The sequence below is a fragment of the Neovison vison genome, chromosome 3, assembly GCF_020171115.1.
Source record: "Neovison vison isolate M4711 chromosome 3, ASM_NN_V1, whole genome shotgun sequence".
Classification (NCBI taxonomy): Eukaryota; Metazoa; Chordata; class Mammalia; order Carnivora; family Mustelidae; genus Neogale; species Neogale vison.
In genome coordinates, this window is record NC_058093.1 from 163980496 (window position 1) to 164006819 (window position 26324).

General features: G+C 38.1%; 1 protein-coding gene across 1 annotated transcript in view; it reads right to left on the reverse strand.

Annotated features, from left to right (window-relative positions):
- Positions 1-26324, reverse strand: part of DSG2 (desmoglein 2) — a 45700-nt gene that overhangs the window by 13033 nt on the left and 6343 nt on the right. Inside the window, exons 2-10 of the mRNA XM_044243220.1 lie at positions 15141-15176; positions 13418-13552; positions 9699-9860; positions 9421-9565; positions 8462-8628; positions 6130-6267; positions 5829-6014; positions 938-1203; positions 58-200 (exon numbers count right to left, since the gene is read on the reverse strand). Coding sequence (XP_044099155.1) covers positions 58-200; positions 938-1203; positions 5829-6014; positions 6130-6267; positions 8462-8628; positions 9421-9565; positions 9699-9860; positions 13418-13552; positions 15141-15176 — 1378 coding nt within the window. The remainder of the gene's footprint in view (positions 1-57; positions 201-937; positions 1204-5828; positions 6015-6129; positions 6268-8461; positions 8629-9420; positions 9566-9698; positions 9861-13417; positions 13553-15140; positions 15177-26324) is intronic.

A 26324-nucleotide genomic window follows, 5' to 3' on the forward strand; every position in this document is an offset into this window, starting at 1 on the left:
AACTAAAAAAATACTCAGATACACATAACGAGAAGAAATACATATGTAATAACTTACTTTCAGATATTGCCAAAATCTTTGCAGTGTATGTACCATTTTGGACGTATCTGGATTCAAAATCAGGAACTTTTACAAGTTTAATTTCAGATGTAGCAGAATTGACAGAGATCCAGTTGTCTCTATCTTCCAATTTCGCATATCTGTTATAAAACAAACATAAAAATAATTCCCACTTCTGGATAAATTGATAATCTCTAATAATCTACAACTCTTTCAAGGTTAATTTTTGGTTCATTCTCTATGTTCTTGTTGTAGGCATTAGTTTGAAATCGTTTTAATTTCTTGCAACTGTCCTGAAAGCCTTCTCTCTTTACAGCGTATCACACTTATTTGGAACATTCCGTATTTCTGTAATGTACCCAAGACATAAACAAGGGCGATCCTTTTTGCCTATAAACCCAGGAAGTTTGCAAGTTGCTCTCTAGTCTGTTCTACAGCCTTTGGTCTAGTCTCCCTTAAATTTGGGGTAAACCTCTGGTGAGTAACATAGTTACCCAACAGCAATTTGTGGAGGAAATGTATTTGCTACTTTCTTGCCTCTAATACTTTCTTTCAGGAAAGAAGACAGGTTTAGACAGAAAAAGACCGTAAATTTCATTCTTAATTTTCTCTTTGTTGCTTTTCGGCTTTCTCTAGACAGAATTACTTGGAGGTGAAACACCCAGTATTTGTCACACACTCAGTCGGTGGAGGGAAGGTGGTCTGGGGGGAAATTTCTCCGTGATTGTCAGTTGCAGATCTAATCTAATCTCCAGACCTTTGGGGGGCTGTAATACTGGGAGCGAAGAAAGAAAATGTTCAATTTCATTACGATTTTTTGAAGACAGGCATTTAAAGTCATTTAAAATAAGGAAATATATTCATAACTGTCTCTTACCTTACATGGGCTACTTGTCCAGTGTCTTCGTCAAAAGCTTGAAATTTCCCAATTATTTGGCCTTGGCTGGACTTCTCCATGCTCTCGCTAACATGAACGGAGATTGTGCTACTTCTAAAATGAATGCCTTCTTTCACATTTTTCACATTTACTTTGAAGGGAAAGGATACAGGCTTATATTTATTCTTAACTGATTTGTGAAAAGCTGCTTTGTTGGTGACAGTAATGCTGAAATCAAGGTTCTTTATTTCTTCATAATCTACTTCCTAGGAAGACAAAATCAAAGGGAATTATTTCAAGAGAAAACAACTAGAACACGCATAGAGCATACATACACACATATAGTTTTAATGTTAATATGACAATTTAACATATGTGGAATACATTAGTGCTCAGTAATCTAACTCATAACAATACCAAGCAATTAAAAAGTCTGTCAGCTTGGATATTCATCAATGTTAAGGATGATTTAGGGCACATCCCCCATTTATCTTTTTAAAGTACAGATCATTGAAAATATATTATATAGACACACACACATATTTAACAACCTGTTTCTTTTACTTATTGAAAAAAGTTAATGGACATGTGATATAATATTCCTTAAAACGTGTTCTGTGGGTTTGTTCTGGTGAAAAAGGTCACATGCCTAGTGGTAGCAGCTGGCTGTCCCTCTAGTATAGACTTTTACTGCACATGAGCATATCAAAAAGCTGAGACCTCCTGGTTGAACCTGCCTAAGCCCAAGGGTTTTCAAATTTATTTAGACAAAGAACCTATCCTCCACACCCTTTTTAGCATAACGTCTATCATTATCTGGTTTGCTATTAATGCCATAAAATATTAACCTTCCTCCAAATCCAAACATTGATTCTTTGTGAACTGTGAAATTTCTAAAGTATATTTGATAGTCAGTGTTTTCACTGAATACTTATTTTATGTTCCAATTTGTCCATTTTCTTTTTATAAACATTTCTACAGTAGTCTACCATTTAGATGTATTTAGTTTACTTAACCATTTGATTATTAGGCATTTGGAGTATCTGTAATTTTTAAATATAATACTGCTGTGAACATTTTTACACAAATCACTTTTCCTCTGTTGAGCTGTATGCCACTGTGAAAAGAAATACCTAGTCAACGTTTATTTAGGTCTTGTTGATTTTTGTTTCTAGTGGTCCTGACCATTTAGACACAGGGGGGCTTGTTTCTTTGGTATAATATTAAATGTATTACATGTGTTCACATGAATTACTGCAAAGCTATTCACTTTGTTTTTTGACGACTTATTACAAAATCATTTTCTTCTCTGCAGGGTTCTAGATGGATAACAGCTTCTGCCCTCTTTGTAAAATCAGCCACTAGGGTGCTGAGACAAGGATTCAAAGGAAAACAACTAGAGAGAATATAGTCTTTATGATTGTATGATCCTTGTGAGAGTTATCTTAAGCTGCCCTTGCACTTAACATGCTTGTTTTAATAGCGTGACGTATGCTAGATGCGAAAGAAAATACTCCCGCCAGGTGTCATTAGTATTCAAAGACCATGGAAGGCCACAGCAATGCTACAGAATGAGCTAGGTACAAGGGCCATAAAAACTGTTTCATATAATAGCCATATATTATAAATAGCCATAGTTCTCCAGAGAGCATGAAAAAAATTTTCAGCATCATGAACAATGAATGAGGACAAATAGCCCTCTGTTTCTAAAATGGTCAACATATTTTAACATTTCCATTTTTGCTACTTTTAATAGCATTAAAGAATTTAAATGTATTTGTTAATTTGTTAACAAAGCCTTGACTTTTTCTTACGTGATGAACTATTATCTGTATTTCCACAGTTTAAAGTATCTGTTCCCAGGGTGTCTGGGTGGCTCAGTTGGTTAAGCATCTGTCTATGTCCATTGTTTTGCTTTTCTAGAAATTTCACACAGCAAAAATCATACAATATGTAGTATTTTGTGTCTGGCTTCTTCTACAAAGCATGGTTTTGAGATTTATCTACGTAGTAGCAAGTATGAGGACTCCATTCCCTTTCATTAACCAAGAATATTCCACTTTGTGGATATACTGCATTTTATCTGTTCATCAGCTGAAGGGCATTTTACTGTTACCAGTTTTCGACTATCATGAATAAAAGCTGCTTGGAAGTTGCATAGAAAGTTTTTGTATAGATATACTTCTTTCTGGACATGCAAATGTTTTATTAGTATTTAGTGTACAATGTAGGGATTTGACAATTCTACACACTATATAAGTGTGTATAAGTATAACCACCATGATAAGTGGTTACTACTGACATCATACAAGTTATTACAACATATGTTTTTATTTTTTGTGGGTGGATACCTAGGCCTAAATCTCTGGGTCACCAACTCCTTGGTGTTTAACATTTGAAAAAACTGCCAAACTAGCTGTATCACTTTTCGTTTTCACCAGCAAGAGATAGGAGCTCCAGTTTCTGCATAATGTTGCCGAGGCCTGGAGTTGTCAGTCTTTTTGATTACAGCCCCTTAAGTAGAGGCATTGTGCTATCTCTTGTAGCTTTAATTTATATCTGCCCTAATGACTAATGATATTGAGTATCCTTTATTTCCATATTTGCTAACTATATATCTTCTTTGTCTAACTTCCTTGAATGGAATCGGATTATTGCTCTTAAAATTTGGAAGCAATTCTTCATATAATTGAGACAGGAAATTTATAATTTTCTCAGTCTGCTGTGGTCACTTTAATACTAATTGTACTATTTTTTGCTATGCCCCCTTTGGCATAGCATCCCTTTTTGTGCTACCATGGTGGAGTGAGAATATTTCTAGAACTTCTATCATTCATCACTGACTTTCTCCTTATGTGTTATTGGCTTTTTGTCTTAGGCATCTAGCAAGGTTATGCTCACATTCTATGACTAAGAGGATTATTTACTTCTTTATAATAAGGCAAATTTATTTGAATGGCACCAATCTGATGTTATTATCCCACTTCTTATACACATAAAATGTGTCTTCCCTTTAAACACGAGGTAATCTTATTCTATTTTCTTTGCTTTACAAAGTGGCAGTCTAAGTAAGTGCATATAATAGCTTATTAATAAATGGTACACATAATTATTACCATGAAAATTCAAGTGAATATTTCTCTATTCGGTTATATATTTATATTACCATTATTCCTCTTCCTATGGTTAGACTTTACCTACTCTTTCATAGACTAAGTTTTTGTAAAAGTTTAGAACTTTGGGAATCAACTTTTGTCTGTGTGTGATTAATGGGATAGTATTTTAGAAGCTATAGCTTTGCATTTTATTTTAAAATCTGATAAGGCGATTCTATCATAAGCCATTTAAAAATACACTGATATTCTTTCTTACTTATAATGTTAGATAAAAATCCATCCTATAATTATAATATTTGCTTTAAAAAATTCCGTGGGGGTAATAAATTTCAAATGTATAAGACCCATATGCTTAATAGGACTATTTTTTTTTTTTAAAGATTTTATTTATTTATTTGACAGAGAGAGATCACAAGTAGGCAGAGAGGCAGGCAGAGAGGGAGAGTGGAGGAAGCAGGCTCGCTGCTGAGCAGAGAGCCCGATGCGGGACTCGATCCCAGGACCCTGAGATCATGACCTGAGCCGAAGGCAGCGGCTTAACCCACTGAGCCACCCAGGCTTTTTCTTTCACTGATTCAATTAAGTACTAGAAGTTAGAATACTGTGTTTCATCAAAATCAAAAGCTTCTACACAGCAAAGGAAACAGTCAAAAAAACAAAGAGGCAACCCACGGAATGGGAGAAGATATTTGCAAATGACAGTACAGACAAAAGGTTGATATCCAGGATCTATAATGAACTCCTCAAGCTCAACACACACAAAACAGGCAAACACATCAAAAAACGGGCAGAAGATATGAACAAGACACTTCTCCAATCAAGACATACAAATGGCTATCAGACACATGAAAAAATGTTCATCATCATTAGCCCTCAGGGAGATTCAAATTAAAACCACATTGAGATATCACCTTACACCCATTAGAATGGCCAAAATTAACAAAACAGGAAACAACATGTGTTGGAGAGGATGTGGAGAAAGGGGAACCCTCTTACACTGTTGGTGGGAATGCAAATTGGTGCAGCCTCTTTGGAGAACAGTGTGGAGATTCCTCAAGAAATTAAAAATAGAGCTTCCCTATGACCCTGCAATTGCACTCCTGCATATTTACCCCAAAGACACAGATGTCGTGAAAAGAAGGGCCATCTGTACCCCAATGTTTATAGCAGAATACTGTGTTTCAAAATGTGACCCTCGTACTAAACATTGGAATCACAAGTGGATTTCTGTTATAAAGGCAAGTTCCTGAGCTCCATCCCATCAGACTTGATTACAGGGCCCAGGAATCTGAATCTGGGGCACGTAACTTTACAAGGTGACTCTTAGGCATATTTAAGCATAAGGACAACTGGATTCGAGCTTTGTCAAGTAATTAGAGCTTTTGTTTTTACACACTATTGGTGAGGTCTGGCTTTACGATAAGTTGATCAATAAAGACATAGTAAACTGGGGATACTTAGTAAAGGCAAGAGGTCATGAGGTAAGGAAGCTCTAGTCAGACATGGGCTGCAAGCAAGACGGTAAGTGTGTTGAGCAATAATGATTCTGTAACATGTTGTCAGATTAGGGTTCAAGTCCCCTGATCTGAATTTGGACTGTAGTGCGACCATTTACTAACTATAGAACTTTGGCAAATAGGGGGGTCTCCAATCTCAAACAATTGTGGTGTCGGTTGAGTATGTAAAGCACTCGTAAGTGTTTGAGGCTCAAAATACAATCATTTCTTCCTCTGCACCAACTTTTCCCATTCCAATTTTGAACACGAAATACTTACCTTGATAAGAGTCACAATTCCTTCATTAGTTTGAGTGTCAGTTTCTATGTGGAAATAACCCATTTCATTTCCTGACACGAATGTGTAATTTGCTAACCAATTATCAGAGCCTATTTCATCTGCATCAAACACTTTTATGCGCATCACTTCTACATTGGCTTGATTTTCTTCAATTACCTTTTCCCGCTGCAAAACATGAACACAGGGTTTTTATTTTAGTATAACACAAACGTAATGATCTATTTTTAGGTAGGACTAAAATACGAGGAAGTGAATACATCTGTTATAAAATAACGGTTACCATTTCATTTTGGACTATAGGTATGTTGTCATTGACATCCAAAATACGAATCTGAACTTGAGCTTGATTTACTGGTTTATCTGTTATTTGTCCATTGCCGTCTCTTGCTTCTACGGTCAAAGTATAGCTGCTGTGTTCCTGCAAGGCAATGAAAAATATCCATCTGGGGTGAAAATGAGTCACTCCCAAATCTGTCTTTCTAGTTCATTTCATCATCAAGAGAAGGAACCACAGTATATTTTATTCCCAAATACATTTTATGATCTGTTATTCATGTGAAGATGCTGTTGATTTGCCGTCAGAGCATTTCTAGAGGCCAGAAAAAGCCTAAAGAAGTTGCTGGTAGTCAAATTCTTAAATGTGTCATTGGTGACATTATCAGGAAATGAGTCTCTCCTTAAAAATAGTCTGTGTGCAAGGAAGTGCCATTCAAAATGCAGTCTGCTTTACAAGAAAGTGATTGGGGCAGGGGTGACTACAGTAGGAATTGGTTCTTCATTTTTAGCTAAGATTTAAGCAAGGAAAACCTAGTCCCCAAGAAAACTTGGCCTGCGAGGAAAAAATGTGGTTGACTTTATCCAGACTTTCTGAGAGCTATGATTCTTAGAGAACCTGTCTTAGAGAATGGTGTCTCACATGCACTCCAAAGTGAGCTCTTCTCTTCCCCACGGTCCCCTTATGATGGCTCCATTCAGTGTAGCTGGAGTGTAAGAAAAAGCGGGGGCAGCCAGGTCCAGTGCATGGGGGTCCTGTGTGGGACAGAACCGCCCAGTGCAAGTCAGGACAACTGAGGCCCCAGAGCCAGTTGTTTGGATTCTAATTCTGACTTTGTCACTTACTAGCTGTGTTGTAAATACACTTAATCCTTTTGACCCTTGGTTTCCTTCTGTGTAAAATGCGGATAATAGGGAGGACCTGCCTCACAGAGTTTTTAGTTGGATTAAATGGATTAATCTATGTAAAAGGCTTCGAATAGCACTTGGCACACCGTAGATGCCCAATAGTGACGGGCATCGTTATTGGCTAAACTTGCCCTATTTCAAAGATAGCAGCTTATCACAAATCAGGATAGTTAAAAATAATACTTTTCCATTCTAATTTTATGTGAAAAGGTACAGAGTAGACTTTCAGGAATAATAATATTAATTTCATAGAGATCCAGTCAGCGATATTGGGCACAATCTTCTCCTTCTCCGGGCAAAAGGAAATGATTTTCCCAAGTAATACAAAATACAGTGACTGCACCCGGACGACGATTTATGTCTGATGACAATACAGTGTTCTTTTTTTTTTTTTTTTAAAGATTTTATTTATTTATTTGACAGAGAGAGATCACAAGTAGGCAGAGAGGCAGGCAGAGAGGAGGAAGCAGGCTCCCCGCAGAGCAGAGAGCCCGATGTGGGACTCGATCCCAGGACCCTGAGATCATAACCTGAGCCGAAGGCAGCGGCTTAACCCACTGAGCCACCCAGGCACCCGACAATACAGTGTTCTTAGGATCGTCCACATTCTCCTTGTGCACACTGTTAAAACCTTCATGTATGTAGCATTTAAAAAAATCTCCCATTTCCTGTTTTGACCCAAAATTTCCCCTTTCAGTTAGAAATAAAAAAGAGAAATGTTTGAGAATAGCCTGTCCAGGAATCCTATTGAAAATTTCCTCCAATTTGGGATTTACAACAATTCCTTCCTTTACGACTATTTCTATTATCCCGAGCAGGCCTCCTGTGTCAGTCTCTGTTCTGTATTAGCAATAGAGGAGACTTCTGATGTTTAATTACAGAAACACGAATTACAGAACATTGCTTTACGATGCTATCGCAAACAGAATCCTGCATGGAGAGGCCCCAGAACAGAGCTGTCCTTATGTAATTTTAAGTTTCCTAACAGCCAAATTTTAAAAAGTTTTTAAAAAAGGGGATACTACTAATTTTAAACAAATACATTTTATTTATTCATGAGATCTAAAATATTATTGTGTTCACATGCAATCAACAGAATATTACTAAGGTAAAATGTTACATTTTTTATTCAGGCTAAGTCTTCCCAAGTTGTTGACTTTTTATATTTATAGCACATCTCAGTTTGGATGAATCACACCTTAAGTGATCAATGGCCACAGATGGCTCATTTGATATTGGGTTTCACCTTGCTAGAAGAGGGTATTTGTAGGAGTTATCCTATAAATGAAGAATATACAAGATAATAAGCAAATTAGAAAATAAATTAACAGAAAGGAAAGCCTAGAGAGATAAAGAAGGGTTCCAAAGATGAGCAACATAAAATACTAACTTAGCATGTAAAAGATGAACAACATAAAATACTAACTTACCTCTCTGTCCAAAGTGAAACTGGTTGTATAAATCTCCCCTGTGTCTTTATTTAAGTAGAACACTGGAGGATAAGCAGGCTCCTGAGATACGATTCTGTAGGAAATTTTAGAATTTGGAGTATTGGGCTCATCTGCATCTGTTGCACTGATTTTCATCACAAGGGTATCTGGCATCAGAAACAAAGGCGTCCAAGTTGAAACTCAACTTCAAGCACAAGTCATGTATGTTATTATTCTCTTTATAATTTCAGCCTGTTCACAAAAGGATTTTAAGTGCTTATAAAAATCAGTTTACCAAGATGAAAAACTTTAATTGGATGAGAAAGTAAGTGTGAATGGCTGCAGAAATAAGAAAGATAAGAAGAGGGCAAGGCTGCAAATTTATTTCTAATAGCTCTAGTGATTAATACAAAGAAATAAGAATGAACAGGTACAAATACATGCTTAGTAAAATACAAACAATTCAGGAAAAGAACAGCTGTTCTCTAGATTATGATCAAGGAGAAATCTCTCCTGCAAGCCTTTACATGGACTACTGCATTGGACCATGTTATCAATAAACCTGACAAGAGACACAACATAAGCCAAAGGTTAGTGAACTACTGCTAGCTAGCACAGCCACCTGTTTCTGTATATAATATCTTATGGCAACATAGCCACACCCATTTATTTACATGTTGCCTACAGCTGCTTTCCAGCTACAAGGCAGCATAGTGGCTACAGAAACCTAACCTGTTCCATCCATCTATCTGTTTTGAGGGTTTAAAAAAAAAAAAAAAAGCCATGTAAAGCCTTTAGAACTTGTCACAGAAAAAGGGGTTGCAAACCTAGAGTGATAAGTTTATTACCATGTATCCTGTGGGTCTCCATCAAGATATAGGATTTCGTGTTCAGTTACATAATGGGGTTAAAATGACGGGGTGGAGTGATACTCATCCATAAAACTAACAAACTCTGACCTGCGGCACTCAACTCTTCAACAGACCCAGCGAAGACGTCCTGTGTGAACACTGGCTCGTTGTCATTGATATCAAGAACTTTAATGCGGAGTTCTAATGGTTTCTCAAGGTTGTTTCCTCTTTCATCCAAAGCATAACCAACTAGCTGAAATCATGACATAAATAATAGAAGAGATTAAATGTAAGCTAAGGTAATTAAATTACTACAATATAAAAACAAATCATAACTACACCAAAGAAAAACTATAAACTAGTTAAAGTAAAATAATTCTTCCTACCAGAAAACTTGGCGTTTCTTCTCGATCAAGAATCCTGGTGATGTTCAATTCTCCTGTGTTTTTATTAAAGACAAACACGCCAAATGGGGACTCTGTGATCCCTTTTCCAGTGTATCTGTATGTAACTTTTAGTCCTCTTTCTTCTGCAAGATCAGAATGTATCTAACATAAAAATAACAGAAGAATACCCCAAGTTAAACTCTCTGTAACTTACATGCACATATTTTTAATGGAAAATTTCCCTCCAAAGTTGTCATAATGTTGATAGGAAGGGAAGATACAAGCACTCAAGAGAAGATGTGCTGATGTCAGAGAACCTGGTTCAAATCCTGTCTCAGCTACTTACTAGTTACGTGATACTAAGAGTTACTTAACCTCTCTGTGCTCAGTGTTCCTCTCACTAAAGTGGAGAGATAGTACTGCCTACCTCTTACAGTTGCTATAAAACTAAGATATCATTAAGGATATATCTTGGGAGGACAGATTTTTAAATTTAGCACATGAGGAAGGGCACATAAGTGGCTCAGTCAGTTAAGCTCTTGATTCTGACTCGGGACATGATCTCAGGGTCATGAGATTGTGCCTGTTTTGGGCTTCATGTTGGGCTTCATCCACGTAACACATCTGCTTGAGATTCTCTCTCCCTCTCTCTCTGACCCTCTCCGCCTCTTGCAGTGTCAAAATTACCTCTATAAATCCATTCGATCATCTGGAAAGGATGAATAAGGCATCCTTCTATAGAAGGATTAAAAAAGTCAAGTGCCTTTCCTGCTTAGAATGTCTCAGGAAATTCACGCATCTAACCCATTTCAAATGCTTTCTGTAGTTGTCATCTTCTTTTTCTATAAAAACTTCATTCCTGTCTGTAATTCATACTTAGTAAATGGGTCTCTGTGGCCCCCTACTGGTTCTTTATTTTCTTCTTCAGACATCGTAGAAGAAGCCATCGCCATTCACGTGAACTACCCAGTCACTTCTTTGTCCTGAAATCTCGGGATAGTTACACTTCCTTCCTATAGATTTCCCAACATGCATTAGGGCTGGGGAACATCTGCTAGGAATGATCAAGGAGACAGCAGACAGGGGCTTCCAACCTCCTGCCACACCAGCTCTGCTCCTGAAGTGGAATGGTGAACCGGGGGCAGTCCATGATTACCTTTCACTGAGCTTCTGTCTCTGACTGTCTTTCTCTTTCTCTTCTCTCTGTCTCTGTTTTTTGCCAAGTATATGCATATGTATATAAAAATGTATATATATATGTGTGTGTGTATATATATATATAGTATTTCTAAAGAATTCTAGATCTTCATGTACTAATTATGTATTACATCACACTATTTAGGTTAAAAATAAAGCAAAACTGTGTGTGGACATAACTGTTGGTTTGTTTATATATATACGTATATACTTAAGCGTATGTAAATATACACATATTCATGAATTTTTTAAGATTTAGAGAATATTATACTGTTGACAGTATAATCTCTACATAGAGAATTTAGAAAGTTGAGGAAATTTAATAAGATCTTTTACTTTTTATGTAATTTCTACATATGTAGCAACTTTTTATGTAAATTTTACATATGTAACCATTCATGTAATTAAAATTACTAAGAACAACTACTGCTTATTGAATCCCCAAAAATCAATGCAGTTTAGAAAAACTTATTGAGAAAATGTATGAATGACTCAAACACCTCAGAAAACCAAACCCAACCAGCAAACTTAGTTGCTTATATACATCCTATTATGTAAAGCCACAATTAAAAATTTGGATTTTAGAAGGGTTTTATGAAAAGAACATAGATTGCTAGAGAGAGGAAATCGTCTTCTGTAGCTGCCTTTCCTTTGAAGGAGCTGTTCATGCATGATATTTATAATGTTGGAAAGATAAAGATAACACTTGGGTATGAACATGTATTCATTCACACAAATGTTTGCTGAGCCCCCAATGGATGTTGGCACTGCTTGGAGTACAGGGCATGAGCTGTGAGCCTAAGGACTAAGCTCTTGCCCCCTGGGAGCTTACACTCTACCAAAGGAGCCAGACAGCAAGTAAGCAATGTATGGCATGACATAGAGTGGAATGCACTATAACCAGGCTGAAATGAGAGTCAAGGGATAGAGAGATGGGGTGAGGCAGAAAAGGGAACAAGATCTTTTAGGGGATGACACTTGGACAGAGGCTTGATGCTATGAAATACTGCAGGTATCTGTGGGGAGGGGATTCCAGGCACAGGAAACATCAAGGGCAAAGGGTGAGTAGCTGGGAAGAATCTGTGTTGGTTTAGGGATGTAGGAGAGTGGGAGATGGGGGGTGATAGGAGCCAAGGTTGGAGAGGAGGTCTTGTATTAGCGCTCTTCCAGGTCACAGTAAAGAACATTCCTTCCACTGCAGCAGGAAGCCATTGAAATGCCTTCACTAAGGGGGTGAACATGCTTTGATTTGTCTTTTATTTAAAAGATCACTCTGGCTGCTTTCTAGAGAATGGGCTGTGGCAGGGTGGGGGATGCAAAAGCGAAGCAGGCAGACAAGGTCAGGGGTTCTTCTGCTAACGCAGGGCAGAGATGACACTGACTTGGACCATGGGGGTGACCACGGAGAGAAGTGAGCAGATCTGGAATATATTCTGGAGGTAGAACTGATAGTACCTGCTACATTTTTGAAAAACTGGATAGAATTGTGTGCCATTGACTGAAATGGTAGAACTGACAGCTTGAGGGGAAAAATCAAGGGTTCAGGTGTGTACATGCTAAATTTGAGATATATATTAGCTGGATTACCATCTAATTTATCAAAAAATATGCCACTTTGAGAGTGAAAGAGGGTTATTAATGATTAGGCCAGGACAATGGGTACCCTGCAAGGATGTATGGTCACCCTCCCTATTAGATACCAGTTCTTTTCATTTTGAAAATTACTTTTTGTATGTAGGGTGGCAGAATATGCCGTCCCCAAATGTGTCACTTCGGTGTAGGATTATTTTGAGCAACTGAAAAGCAGATTCAACAAAAGTTCTCTGTCTTTCCCCTATGTGCCTCAAAGCAGGCCATACATTTGTAAAGGTGTCGTCCCTCCCTTCTCTACCAGGAAGGACAAAATTTAATTATCAGAGACAACTTTAGACCCTCATCAGCTTAGAGATGGCACCGGGGCATCCACATAAGTAACTGTATTAATTAGCCTTTCCCTATCACTTGCTCCCCATAATTTTCCACAATTTTCCATCCGTAGAGATTCAAGGACCTTTTCCTTTGTCTTGTGACTTCTCTAAAAGTTTACTGTTGCTTTGCTAAGATGTTTTCTAGGCCCCAATTCTAACCAGACCTTTGAGTTATTCATCCCTGGGTACTCCCATGTGTTATAGGAGCAGTACATACATTAATCAACTTCTTTGTTATTCTCCTGTTAATCTGTCTTCTGTCACTCCAAATTATAGGGCACCAGTCAGAGAACCTAGTGAAAGAATCTTTCCTCCTCTACATAGAACACCCTCTTTTGAGTACTGTAGCCCTCTCAATTAAAGAAAGATTCAACTAGTGTCAGATCTCTGACTCTTAGGTGAACTGAAGCCCCACATTGTATAATCTAATAGAATATTAAAAGACTCAGTAGGTACATTGTATCATTTTCCTTAAATTTAAAAATGAACATAAGAGTCTTCTCCCACTATATTTCAGTAATATACATATATTTCCTCTTTTTCTGTAGAAGGTACCTTGGCGATCGGATTCCTTTTGGACAGATCCTCTCCTTCCCGAAGAGCCACAGGGGCGGTGATCCAGGACCGCTTTTGCCGCGCTAAGTGAGTGTGTTTAGGAAGCAGAGTATGTTCATTTCCTGGGTTTAAGACCTACAACAATGAAATATTGTCAAAAAAATTATTAAGTATCCTAAAACAGTATGGTATTCTGTAATTTATTAAGACTTCAAAATAGTTATGCAAATCTTAAGGTATACGTTTCCTATTTCTTAACAGGTTTCATTTTCCAAGAGGAAGTACGTACACGCTGACCAACCCCATAGGCATTCAGGAAATCGTCTCTACAGCAGTAGAACAGTACGGTTTTGCTTTTATCAGTTAGAACAGATTTCCCAGACTGAAGAGTAAAAGAGGCTTATTCAAGTGTCCAGACTAAGGCCCAAGATGGAGTCGCCCATGACAAGCCCTGCATTAATACATTGGAACCTAACTAAATTTCTGTGCTTGGCCCTCCCAGAAAAGGAAGGCCTAAGCCAAGCAGCGGGCACTAACCTGCTCAGGACCTTATCTCATCTGCCCCAGCTCCAAAGTGACTCTGCTCTACCCAATCAACAAATACCCAATGTAACTTCCTATTCTTGCTGGCTTTGGTCTATAAAACCCTCCTGCTTTGTACAACTGTTTCCTAGACTGGATGCTTCCCTATTCATCAATCAATAAAGCCAACCAGATCTTTTCAAGATTTATGATTGTTGGATTGTTCTTTTAACAGCCTACAGTAATTGAGTGACCATACAAATTGGCAAATTAAAAAATAATATAGTGTGTCAAAATTCTTTCCTTACTGAAAATGAAGTTTCATTTTTGTGTGGTGGTTTATAGTTTAAAAATGAATTATCCAATGTTTTAAACTAAATCTTAGTAACTAACCTGTGGTAGCAATTTAACTAAAACCTAGTAAAATCGTCAGTTAATGTATTTATTGTTTGAAGGATGACATAAAGGATTAAATTATCCATCTTTTGTTTTCAAGAACTTTGAGTAGAAAAGATTTATTCTATATATTTTCAGTTGGGCTTTACAGAAAAACATTTATGCAAGGAAAATTTCGATACAACTGACCTAGTATACTAAGATCAGAAATCATTTTTATACTAGATTTATCAACTTATTTTGTTGCTCTACATAACATTTTTTCCCCCCAGAAATAATGGTTATCACTAGGTCATCATTTTTTGTCTTATTTTTAGTTGAAAACATTTTTCTACAACTCAAAAAATTAAATTCTATAACAAAACAGCAAAATAACATTATAGTTGACAGTGTAAAAATAAAATTTTATTCTACTTTTTCTCTCACACTTCAGCATATTCACTGGTAACTGCTTCATCATCTTATCTTATGACCATACAGTTGCACATGTATAAAGCTTTTTGTCCTATAAAAATGGAATTATAACATACATCTTGTTCTGCCCCTTGATCTTTCATTCAATACCTCATCATGGACATTCTTCATGTACCATAAGTTGTTTTACCATTCTATCAATGAACATTTTGATTGTCACAAAATATTGCATTGAACATCTCTGGATATATGTTCTGTGCACTCGACTGAGTAGGTATGGCTAAGTCTAAGGGAGTGTACATTTTTAATCTGGTAAGGCATAGCCAAACTGTCTTCCATTAAATTAAGCCTCTGAGTTCAAAAGAAAGAAATAATCCCCTCGGTTCCTTACCTCTAAATGGAGTCCATTTCCAAAGTTAAAGAAGATCTGGAAAATAAGATCATTTATTTATTGTTTAGTTTATCACTCAATTCGGTTTAAATATTTGTTAATAACTTACTACCTAAAATAGTATAAATATTTTAAAAAAAAGCTTTAACCACCACCATTACTATCCTCCTTTGTTTAAAAAAAAATTAATTTTCCCTTTTGTCCACCACCACCTCCCCCTATGACCAGGGCCAGAGACAGGAATCTACTTCTTCTTGATCCACACTGCCTCTTCCAGGAAATTCAGAACACAATAGTTGAAAAACAAAAACAAGAATGCTCCATCCTGTGTTCTCACAGACCCACATAACTTTCCTCAAGGCCTTTAATGGAAATGCACCCTCTGCTCCTGGCTCTGCTCCATCATTTCCAGGGTCACCCACATGACTGTCCACATTCAGATTTCACACTTAAATCTCACCAATTCTTTTCTTGGTTCTTTTTTTTTTTTTTTTAAAGATTTTTATTTATTTATTTGACAGACAGATATCACAAGTAGGCAGAGAGGCAGGCAGAGAGAGGGGAAGGGAAGCAGGCTCCCTGCTGAGCAGAGAGCCCGAAGCAGGGCTCCATCCCAGAATCCTGGGATCATGACCTGAGCTGAAGGCAGAGGCTTTAACCCACTGAGCCACCCATGGGCCCCTCTTTTCTTGGTTCTTATCAAGCACTGTCACACTTTGGGATTAATCATCACACAGAACTAAATACAGTTATTTTTATTCTAAAACCTGCACAATACAGGGGCGCCTGGATGGGTTAGTCAGAGCCAACCCTTGATTTTGGCTCAGGTCATGATCTCAGGGTCATGGGATCCAGCCATGCCTGGGGCTCCATGCTCCGGATGGAACCTGCTTAAGAGTCTCTCTTGCTCTGCCCTTCTCCCACCATATCTCCTCTCTAAAAATAAATAAATAAATAAGTAAGTAAAAAAAATAAAATAAAATAAAAAAAAATCTGCACAATAAAATCTTATCTTGCCCTCTGGCTTTTGCTGCCCTTTCTTTTTTTTTTTTTTTTTTTTTAAATTTAAACTCAATTAGTTAACATACAGAACATTCATTAGTTTCTGATGTAGATTTCATTAATTCACTAGCTGCATATAACGCTCATCACGTCACATGCCCTCCTTTTTGCTTGTCACTCAGTTGCCCCATTCCCCCATCCACCTCCCCTTCAGCAACCCTCAATTTGTTTCCTCTAGTTGAGAGTCTCTCATGGTTTGTCTCCCTCTCTGATTTTTTCCCATTCAGTTTTACCTCTCTTCCCCTACGATCCTCTATGCTATTTCTTATATTCCATATACGAGTGAAACTATGTAATTGTCTTTCTCTGATTGACTTATTTCACTCCTGCTGCTCTTTCTTTTCAGTCCAATAATCTCTTGATTTCACTCTTCCCTTGGCTTAATTTAAACCAGTTTATTTTTTTTTTAAGATTTTATTTATTTATTAAAGAGAGCATGAGCAAGGGGAGGGGCAGCGGGAGAGAGAGTGGGAGAAGCAAACTCTCGGGTCCTGATCTGAGAACCTGGAGATCGTGACTTGAGTGGAAGTCAGATGCTTAACTGACTGAGCTACCCAGACACCCCTAAACCAGTTCCTTCTAACATGGTAGCCTCACGTGGCTATTTACACTTCAATTATTTTTAATTAATAATTCATTGGCTCATTATCCACACGAGGCAAATGGCTTGAAAACATTCCCAACACTGCAGACGACTCTATTAGACAACACTAGTAGAGTATTGTCAGACATTCCAAAGACATTGTCAGTGACTCTCAGACCCCTCATTCTCTTGACTTTCTAATATTACTGCCTCACTTTTTCCCCAACTCTGTGAGACTGTTAATCTTTTTGCTTCTGGCCCTGTACTAACAACAATGCTAGACAGGATCTTAAGAGGCTGAATGGACCCATACATCCATTCACTTTCTAATAGCTGCTCCCTCCACAGAGGTGGTGACTTCTTTCTATGGTGGCCATGTGTTTACTGTTGCCCAGGAGAATCCGGATGGCGCCTGCTGTGTGGGTATGCGGCCATCCCACCTGTATAACTCCTTCAATCTCAAAACTGTGCTCATTCAGACCATAAATTATATAGTTGCCTTATCTTTGTACAGTAGCCCTATCATACCATTCCACACTTCAGCAGACTACCCCCATGGCATGGACCACACCTCTGAACCCACTCACTCTTAGATGACCCCACTTTTTATCTGAGTGAGATTAAAATATTAATCCACTCTGCTTTTCTAACCAGCTCTCGGGGGATGCTGACATGCCAGTTCTTGAACAGCAAGGTTGTAGAATGTGACAGAGTATCAGGCGTTTGTTCAAAGACAATGAAGTTCGACTTATTCATTGCCGTCTCAGTATTGACAAAAGAAATGTTGTCATTCTTAATTATTAATATGTAATGCAGAGAATCTTATATTTCATGCATTTAACATGAAGCAATTTTAACTGCAAATATATATAAAAGAAGAGTGAATGGTACAATGACCATCCACAAAACAACACCAAGTTCCAATCATCTGGATGGAATTTTTAGGGGCACCTGGATGGCTCAGTCAGTTAAGTGTCCAATGCTGGATCCCAGCTCAGGGCTTATTTCAGGGTTGTGAGTCCAATACTGCACTGGGCTCCACACTAGGCATGGAGCCTACTTAAAAACAACAACGGGCACCTGGGTGGCTCAGTGGGTTAAGCCGCTGCCTTCGGCTCCGGGCATGATCTCAGGGTCCTGGGATCAAGTCCCGCATCAGGCTCTCTGCTCAGCAGGGAGCCTGTTTCCTCCTCTCTCTCTCTCTGCTTGCCTCTCTGCCTACTTGTGATCTCTCTCTGTCAAATAAATAAATAAAATCTTTAAAAACAACAACAACAAAAACAAACCCACAACTGTAAAAAAATAAAAAATATATTTTTGAAATTTAGGGACTAACATTAAATTTACACAAATGTTGCGAAGGTAGTACAGAGCTCCCTTACCCATTTCCCCCAATGACATCTTAAATAACTATTGAACACTTGTCAAAATTCAGAAATTGGGCGCCTGGGTGGCTCAGTGGGTTAAGCCTCTGCCTTCAGCCCAGGTCATGATCTCAGGGTCCTGGGATCAAGCCCCACATCGGGCTCTCTGCTCAGCAGGAAGCCTGCTCCTTCCCTCTCTTTCTCTGCCTGCCTCTCTGCCTACTTGTGATCACTCTCTGTCAAATAAATAAAATCTTTTAAAAAAATTCAGAAATTGACATTGGCATATTCATATAATGCAGAGTTGACAAAATTCCAGACTTTATCCAGATTTTATCATTCCCCCCTTTAACTGTCCTTTCTCTGTTCCAGCCTCCATTTAGGAACACGGACTGGATTCGGTATGTCTCCTCTGGTCTGTGACTGTTTTTCAGTCCGTCCTTGTGGATGATCCTGGCAGTTTTGATATTGGCCAAGTATCCTGTAAAATGTTCTCCAGTTTTGTTTTATCTGTTGGTTTATTTCATGATTAGATCAGGGATGTGTTTTTGGAAAGAATACCATGGAGCTATGAAGTGCCCTTGTCATCACATTACATCAGGGGTAAATGATATGCATTTGACATTATTGGAGAAGGTAGACTTTGCAGGTTTCTCCACTATTAAGTTATCACTTTTCCTCTTCCCTACTCTATTCCACAGAAGTGAGTCACTAAGGCTAGCTCATCTTTGGGCTGGGGACTGGGGGAGGAGAGAGACTAAGTCTTACTTCCTACGACAGACATGTATACATATTACATGGAATTCTTTGGCAAGAAAGCTTCGTCTCTTCTTCCCTCATGTCTTTATCTGTTTAATCATTTATAACAGTATAATCATTAAATAAAAATATTTTATTCTGTGGGTTGTAAACCAATATTATTTTATTAATTTTGTTCAAATAGTTCCAGCTTTGGGCACTGAAAGATCTTTCAGGTTAGATTCTGTTCCTACATTTGACATGTTCCCATCTTTCTGTTTTTTTAACTCTTCCCTACTGTCTAGCATCACAAGATGCTCCAGGGTCATCTTATACTTCTCCCATCCCAGCTTCATAATGAGCCATTTCTCCAAGTAGCTCTGATTTCTAATATGGGAGGATGGTATTGAGAAGCCAAGATCTGGATACTGTTGTAGCACACACATTACAAAATTGTTTCTTATCTCTGTTACTTTTATCAGGGAAATCATAAAGATAGAGCTTTTCCTAACTTGGTTATTACAAAAGAGACTGTTTTAATTATCTTTGGGAAGTGGTGTTACTTGGTGGAAAGTGCATGACTTTGGAAATAGTCATACCTAGATTAAAATCCCAATTCTGCTCAATAAATTGCTTTAATCTGTTTCCTTATCTGTAAATAATACATGGGTGGCAGACATTTTCAATTGTATGGCTAATTGCCATTTCCTGCCATTTTAGCATTGACTGAACCCCATTTTGTTCAGGTAGCAAGTAGCCCCTGCTAGCTGAGTAATGACTGGTATATGCCAAAGCATCAGTCTCATTCACTTTGATGGTGACTAGACGTAAATGTGTGTATGAATCAGTTAAGGCTGCCATAACAAAATACTATGGATTGCGTGGCTTAAACAACAGAAATTGGTTTCTTATAGTCATGGAGGCTGGAAAGTCCAAGATAAGGTACTGGTTGGGTCAATTCCCAGTGAGGGGTCCCTTCTGACTTGTGGAGAGCAGCTTTCTTGCTATGTCTTCACACAAGGAGCAAGAGCTTGAACTTGAACTCTCCTGTCTCTTATAAGGGCACTAATCCCATTACCTTGGGAGGTAGGACATTAATACGGGAATTCAGAGCAGGGAGGAGGCAGGGGGAGAACATTCAACCTATAACAAAGTGTGATAGAATTCTGGCCAATCAGATAACTGGAGAGTCTGGAAAAGACTTTCCTCATTGATGCGAAGAGATGCAAATGCACAGCCTCTCTTTTTACCTGCTTCTGGAGATTGTTTATAATCTCATGACATTTAGAATGGAGCCATCTGTGACTACATGGAGAGGGCTGATAAAATGACAGAGAAACGAGACTGACACTGTAATATCTTTGAGGTACAAAACTGGTCAAAATCAGAGCCACCCCAACTCTGGACCACTTTTTATTATATTAAATATTCTTTTTGTTTAATCTATTTTCACTTGGGTTTTTTTACTTGAATCTGAAAGCAACATGATATAGCCAGGTTGCAGGCTTAGAGTGCATTATTAAAAGAAATAATATAGGACTATAATTATTGCAGTGACTGGCATACAGTAGGCACTCAATAAATAGAACTATTTATTGGGATTTCCTTAATTCTATGACTTGCATTCTCCTCTTCTTAAAATTTCTGAAATTTGGATTCACTCATGCCTTCAATTTCTTGAGCTCCTATAATATGCGAATACAATTGTTCTTATCCTCTTGGATTCTTACTTGATGGAGAAATAGACAAGAATCCGTTGTGACAACTGTAAAGAAAATTAAAGCTGGAACAGGGTGGTGTAGTGATTTAGGACTGTGAGGAGGAACTCAGAAGAGGTTTTCTCTTCATAGAGATTGAACAGAATGGGGGAGCAAGTTAGGCCAACTTTCCTGCAAATGGAAGAGCCAAGCATGAGGTGGGAATGGTTTTGGTGATCAAGGCTGGTGCCGGAAGAGGGGAGTGAGTCAGTGGAGATTATATCAGAGCTTCTGGGGTGTCGGTAATCTTGTTTCTTGATCTGATTGCTGATCACTCACTGGGTTCAGTTTGTGAAAATTCAATACACTTGTGATATGTACACTTTTCCATGTGTTACACTAAAAAGTTACAGAAATTGATGTGCACCTTGAAGTCAAGCACATGACAATTTTCTGCCACCAAACTCCTGCGGAGGGTGGAGAGATTGTCAAACGAGGGTGAGCTGCTACTGGCATTTAGTGGGTAGAGACCGGAGATGTAGCTAAACATCCTCTAAGGCACAGGACAGCTTCTCCCAACACATTATCTGGCTCCAAATGACAAAGTGCTGAGGTTCAGAAACCCTGATTTAGAACTTGGGTCTCTGATTGGAAGTTATCTTAATACTCGAGTCAAGAAAGTTTTACAAATTTCCGAGCACTGTAGATTTATGTAAATTTCTCAACTGGTAGCATATTGCAGAGAACATAAATGGAATAACTGACATTTTCTGACTTCTGTCCTCCATCCCCACTCCTTCCCACTTCACTTTGAACATTTCCAGCTCTGTAAGTTTGAGTGATGTCCTGTGGGGAAGTCGTAAAAGGGTTTCAAACATTGGAAGAATGTCTGGACAAGATGATCATTATGGTTTCTTCCAAGTATGAAATCTATAGTTTTTTTTCTCACAGGAACTTGGTGACAGGAAGGTGTCATATGCAACATGCCTTTAAGACTGAAGAGGAAAAATAAATTTCTGGTCTCTCTACCCGAAGAATTAGTGTTTTTAGATGAAACAGAAAAATCCTCCAATACAATTTAGTGAAGTTAAAAACAAGTTTTTATTTTTACCATTGGATGCTGTGCAACTTGTTAAAACTGGTCTACCTGGTATCTGGCAATAATTTTTTTTTTTTTTTTTTGGCAGAGACGAGGGAAAGTCAAACATCACTGCAAAAATACTATCAATCAATGTACTTTTGTTCTCAAGACTTGCACTCTTAGAGAAGACTTCCTGCTCTGAATCACCTTGATGATATAATAAGCAGAATCCAGGAGGACTTATGAGTCCCTGGATGACAGCTCCCCCGACTGCTATGTTTTTGATCCGGAGGAGATGATCTTGAAGCTTTCTTCCATGTTTCCAAGTCAATGGGGAGGTGACCCCTTAAGCTTTAATAACTCAGACCAATAAATATCTTAATACAGATGAACTGTAGAGGGATACAAAGTAGTTCATTTATTTATTTTTTTAAAAGATTTTATTTATTTGATAGACAGAGATCACAAGTAGGCAGAGAGGCAGGCAGAGAGAGTGGGGGGGAGGCAGACTCCCCGCTGAGCAGAGAGCCTTATGCGGGGCTTGATCCCAGGACCCCGGGATCATGACCTGAGCTGAAGGCAGAGGCTTTAACCCACTGAGCCACCCAGGTGCCCCTACAAAGTAGTTTAAAAGCTGTTTCAACTCTGGGACAGTCTAATGGCTTATTACTTTTGCTCAGCCAGAATTAACTTTAGAGGTCAGTAGACAATATTTAGGACTCAAATAGAGATGATCTAGCATGCATCTGCTGTTGTTCTTCAAACTCATGCCCACCCCCTGGATAACCACAGAAGCACCTGTGTTATTTCCCTTTCTCACCCACTCTTCCCACGAAGCAGAATGTTTTAAAATTCTTCATTTCTCCATTTTACTATATGGAAGCCAAAATCAGAAACTGCCCTAAGGATCCTTGGTTTATCCCCAATCCATTCCTAAAGTGTTTGCAGCTTTAGCTAAAATAATCCAAAGGAAATAAAAAGAGATGAGGGTCATGGATGCTACTTGTTTATTTCCACTAACCCCATACCCTGACTTTTCTATTCATATAAACTAAAGCTAGAGGTCTGGTTCATAGTACAGCCTTTGTAGGCCCAAGAAAGTCATGGCAGAAACTCTGTAGTGGCAGAAACTTATAGATTCAGAAAAGTTTAAATGACACAATGCAATAAGAGTGGACCAGTGATTTTGGTGAACTTCCCTGATCAACCTGATGTAGGTTAGATTTAGGTTAGAGTTTCACCTACCATACTCTTAATCTTCTTTTTTTCTAATTTTTTTTATTCTTGAGGGGAGGTAGTCTTTATAAAATTTCTTTTTTAATGGTTAAATATTATAGCCAAGAAAAACAGTATTTTGAACTTTAATTTTTCAATTCTGAATTTGAATTTAGGTAAACTACATACTTTAAGTCTGAATGCAATACATTATAATGATTTGTCATAACCATTTACCTGCTTTTCCAATGTTTTTTTTTAAAATATTTTATTTATTTATTTGACAGAGATCACAAGTAGGCAGAGAGGCAGGCAGAGAGAGAGGAGGGGAAGCAGGCTCCCTGCTGAGCAGAGAGCCCGATACAGGACTCGACCCCAGGACCCTGGGATCATGACCCGAGCCGAAGGCAGAGGCTTAACCCACTGAGCCACCCAGGTGCCCCTATGTTAAGATTCTTCACTGACAGCTTCTGATTAGGGATGCTCTAACACTAGGGCTCCAGAAAGTTTTCTGGCAGTACTGTGTAAGATGAAAGACAGTCTGAACATTAAAGTAATAAGCCAGAGGAGATAGCATGAGGACAAGCATAGGGTAATGGCAGGAGGATGGATGGGTAAAGCCAAACCTTTCAGAGGACTCAACTAATCCTTGGCAATGCCCTGTGTGTGGAGGATAGGGGAAGGTGTCAGAGGTACTGAAATTTTAAGTCTGAGTGGCTAAAGGGATGCAATTTTCAGAGCATAGCTTGTAGACATGGTAGGCTTAGATCCTGGGGAAAGATATTAGACAATAAAGAGTAAAGCACTATGGCTCAAAGGGTGGCAAGGGATACACTCACTCTCTCCTAAAGGCAGCACTCTCCCAGCCTCAGCTGTTACCACCCACTCTGCACCTCCCCTGCCTCCCACTCATATCTGATATGTCACCAGTAATGTGTGTACAGCGTGCCCCTCTAAAGTGCTGGGCTAGAAATGGAGCTGAGAGCCACTGCAGCTTCCTAGAGGTGACAGAACTCCCAGTAGAGTATTATGGAAGCAAAGAAAGGAGATATTTGAAAGAAGAGATGATTAACAGTATTAAAATATGACTGACTTAGGTATCTTGCATAACTTTTCAGCTAGCACCTTCAGGGTCTAAAGAGAGTAGATCTCTAAGATGAGAGAGTGGATAAGGGCAATTTAATGTAATGTTTTTATTTTTAGCTTTTAAAGTACGTTTCACTGAAGAATAATGGATAATATAATATTTTATTAGTTTCAGGTATACAGCATAGTGATTTGGTATTTATATACATTATGAAATGATCATCACAAGCCTCGGCAATTAGGAGCTCTCATCATACAAGTTGTTACAGTATTATTGACTATATTCTCTATGTACAGGGTAGAGAATATAGTCTTATGTATTTTGTAACCAGAAGACTGTACTTCTTAATCCTCCCCTTACCTATTTCATTTAACCTCCCAGCCTCCTCTGGCAACCATCAGTTTTTCTCTTTAAGAGTGCTTCTGTTTCATTTTTTAGATTCTACATATATGTGAGACCATATGGTATTTGTCTTAACCTGAGTTATTTCACTTAGCATAATATCCTCTAGTCCATCCAAGTTGTTGCAAATGGGAAGATTTCATTCTTTTGTATGGCTGAGTAATATTTCATTACACACACACACACCCCCTGCATCCATTTATTGATGGACATTTAGGCTGCCTCCATTCCTTGGCTTGCAATGAACATTGGGGTGCATATGTATTTTTGGATATATACCTAGAAGAGGAATTGCCAGATCACATAGTAGTGCTATTTTTAATTTTTTGAGGAACCTTCATACTGTTTTCCATAGTGGCTGTACCAATTTACATTCTCAGTCTTGGAGAACTATATGTTTCCAGGAATTTATCCATTTCTTCTAGGTTGTCTATTTGTTGGCATATGAATTGTTCATGTAGTCTCTTGTGATCATTTGTATTTCTGTGGTATTGGTTTTAACATCTCTTTCATTTCTGATTCTATTTGGACCCTTTTTCTATTTTTCTTGATGAGTCTGGCTGAGAGTTTGTCAATTTTGTTTATCTTTTCAGAGGTCCAGCTCTCAGTTTCTATATTTTTAATCTCTATTTTATTTTTCTGCTCTCATCTTTATTATTTCCTTCCTTCTAAGAACTTTGGGCTCTGTTCTTTTTCTAGTTTCCCCTCCCCCTCCTTTCTTAAAAGAATTATTTATTTATTTGAAGAGGGGGTTAGGGAAGAGAGAAATCTTAAGCTGACTACGTGCCCACCTCAGAGCCTGAAGCAGGACTCGATTTCACAACTCTGAGATCATGAGTTGAGCTGAAATCAAAGGCAGATGTTTAACTGACTGAGCCAACCAGGTGCCCCTCTTTTTTTAGTTCCTTTAGGTGTAAGGTTAAATTGTCTATTTGAAATGTCTCTTGTTTCCTGAAGTGGGCTTCTATTGTTGTAAAACTCCCTCTTAGAATTGCTTTTGCTGCATCCCATAGATTTTGGAACATTGTGTTTACATGTTCATTTGTCACAAGGTACTTTTTGATTTCCTCTTTGATTTCTTAATTGGCCCAATGCTTGTTTAGTGACATGTTATAGTGTTTATGTGTTTGTGTCTTCCCCAGTTTTCTTCTTGCCACTGATGTCTAGATTCATACCACTGTGGTCAGAAAAAAATACTTAATAGGATTTCAACCTTAAGTTTACTGAGACTTGTTTTGTGGCCTAAATTGTGGTCCACCCTGGAAAAGTACCATGTGCACTGGAGAAGAATGTGTCTTCTGCTGCTTTGGGATGCAATGTTCTGTAATAATCTATTAAGTCCATCTGGTCTAATGCATCATTCCAGGTCAATGTCTCCTTATTAATTTTGGGTCTAGATGATCTATCCATTGATGTAAGTGGGGTGTTAAAATCCCCTACTGTTATTGTATTACTGTCAATTTCCCATCTGTGTCTGTTAACATTTGCTTTAAATATGTAGGTACTCCTGTGTTGGATGCATATTTACAAGCAATATGTCTTCTTGTTGAATTGACCCCTTTATGTGACACCCTTCTCTCTCTCTTGTTACACCTTGTTACACCTCTCTCTCTTGTTACACCAGTCTATTTTGTCTGATACAGGTATTGCTACCCCAGCTTGCTTTCTGCTTCCATTTACATTGAATATGTTTTTCTGTCTCTTCACTTTCAGTCTGTGTGTGTCTTCAGATCTAAAGTGAATCAGTCTCCTGTAGGCAGCCTATAGGCAGGCCCTGGTATTTTTTTATCTATTTAGCTACTCCGTGTCTTTGGATTGGGCATTTAGTCCATTTACATTTAAAGTAATTATTGAGAGGTATGTATTTATTGCCATTCTGTTAATTATTTTTTTGTTGTTTTTGTAATTCTTTGTTCCTTTCTTTCCTTGTTCTCTTGTGATTTGCAATTTTCTTT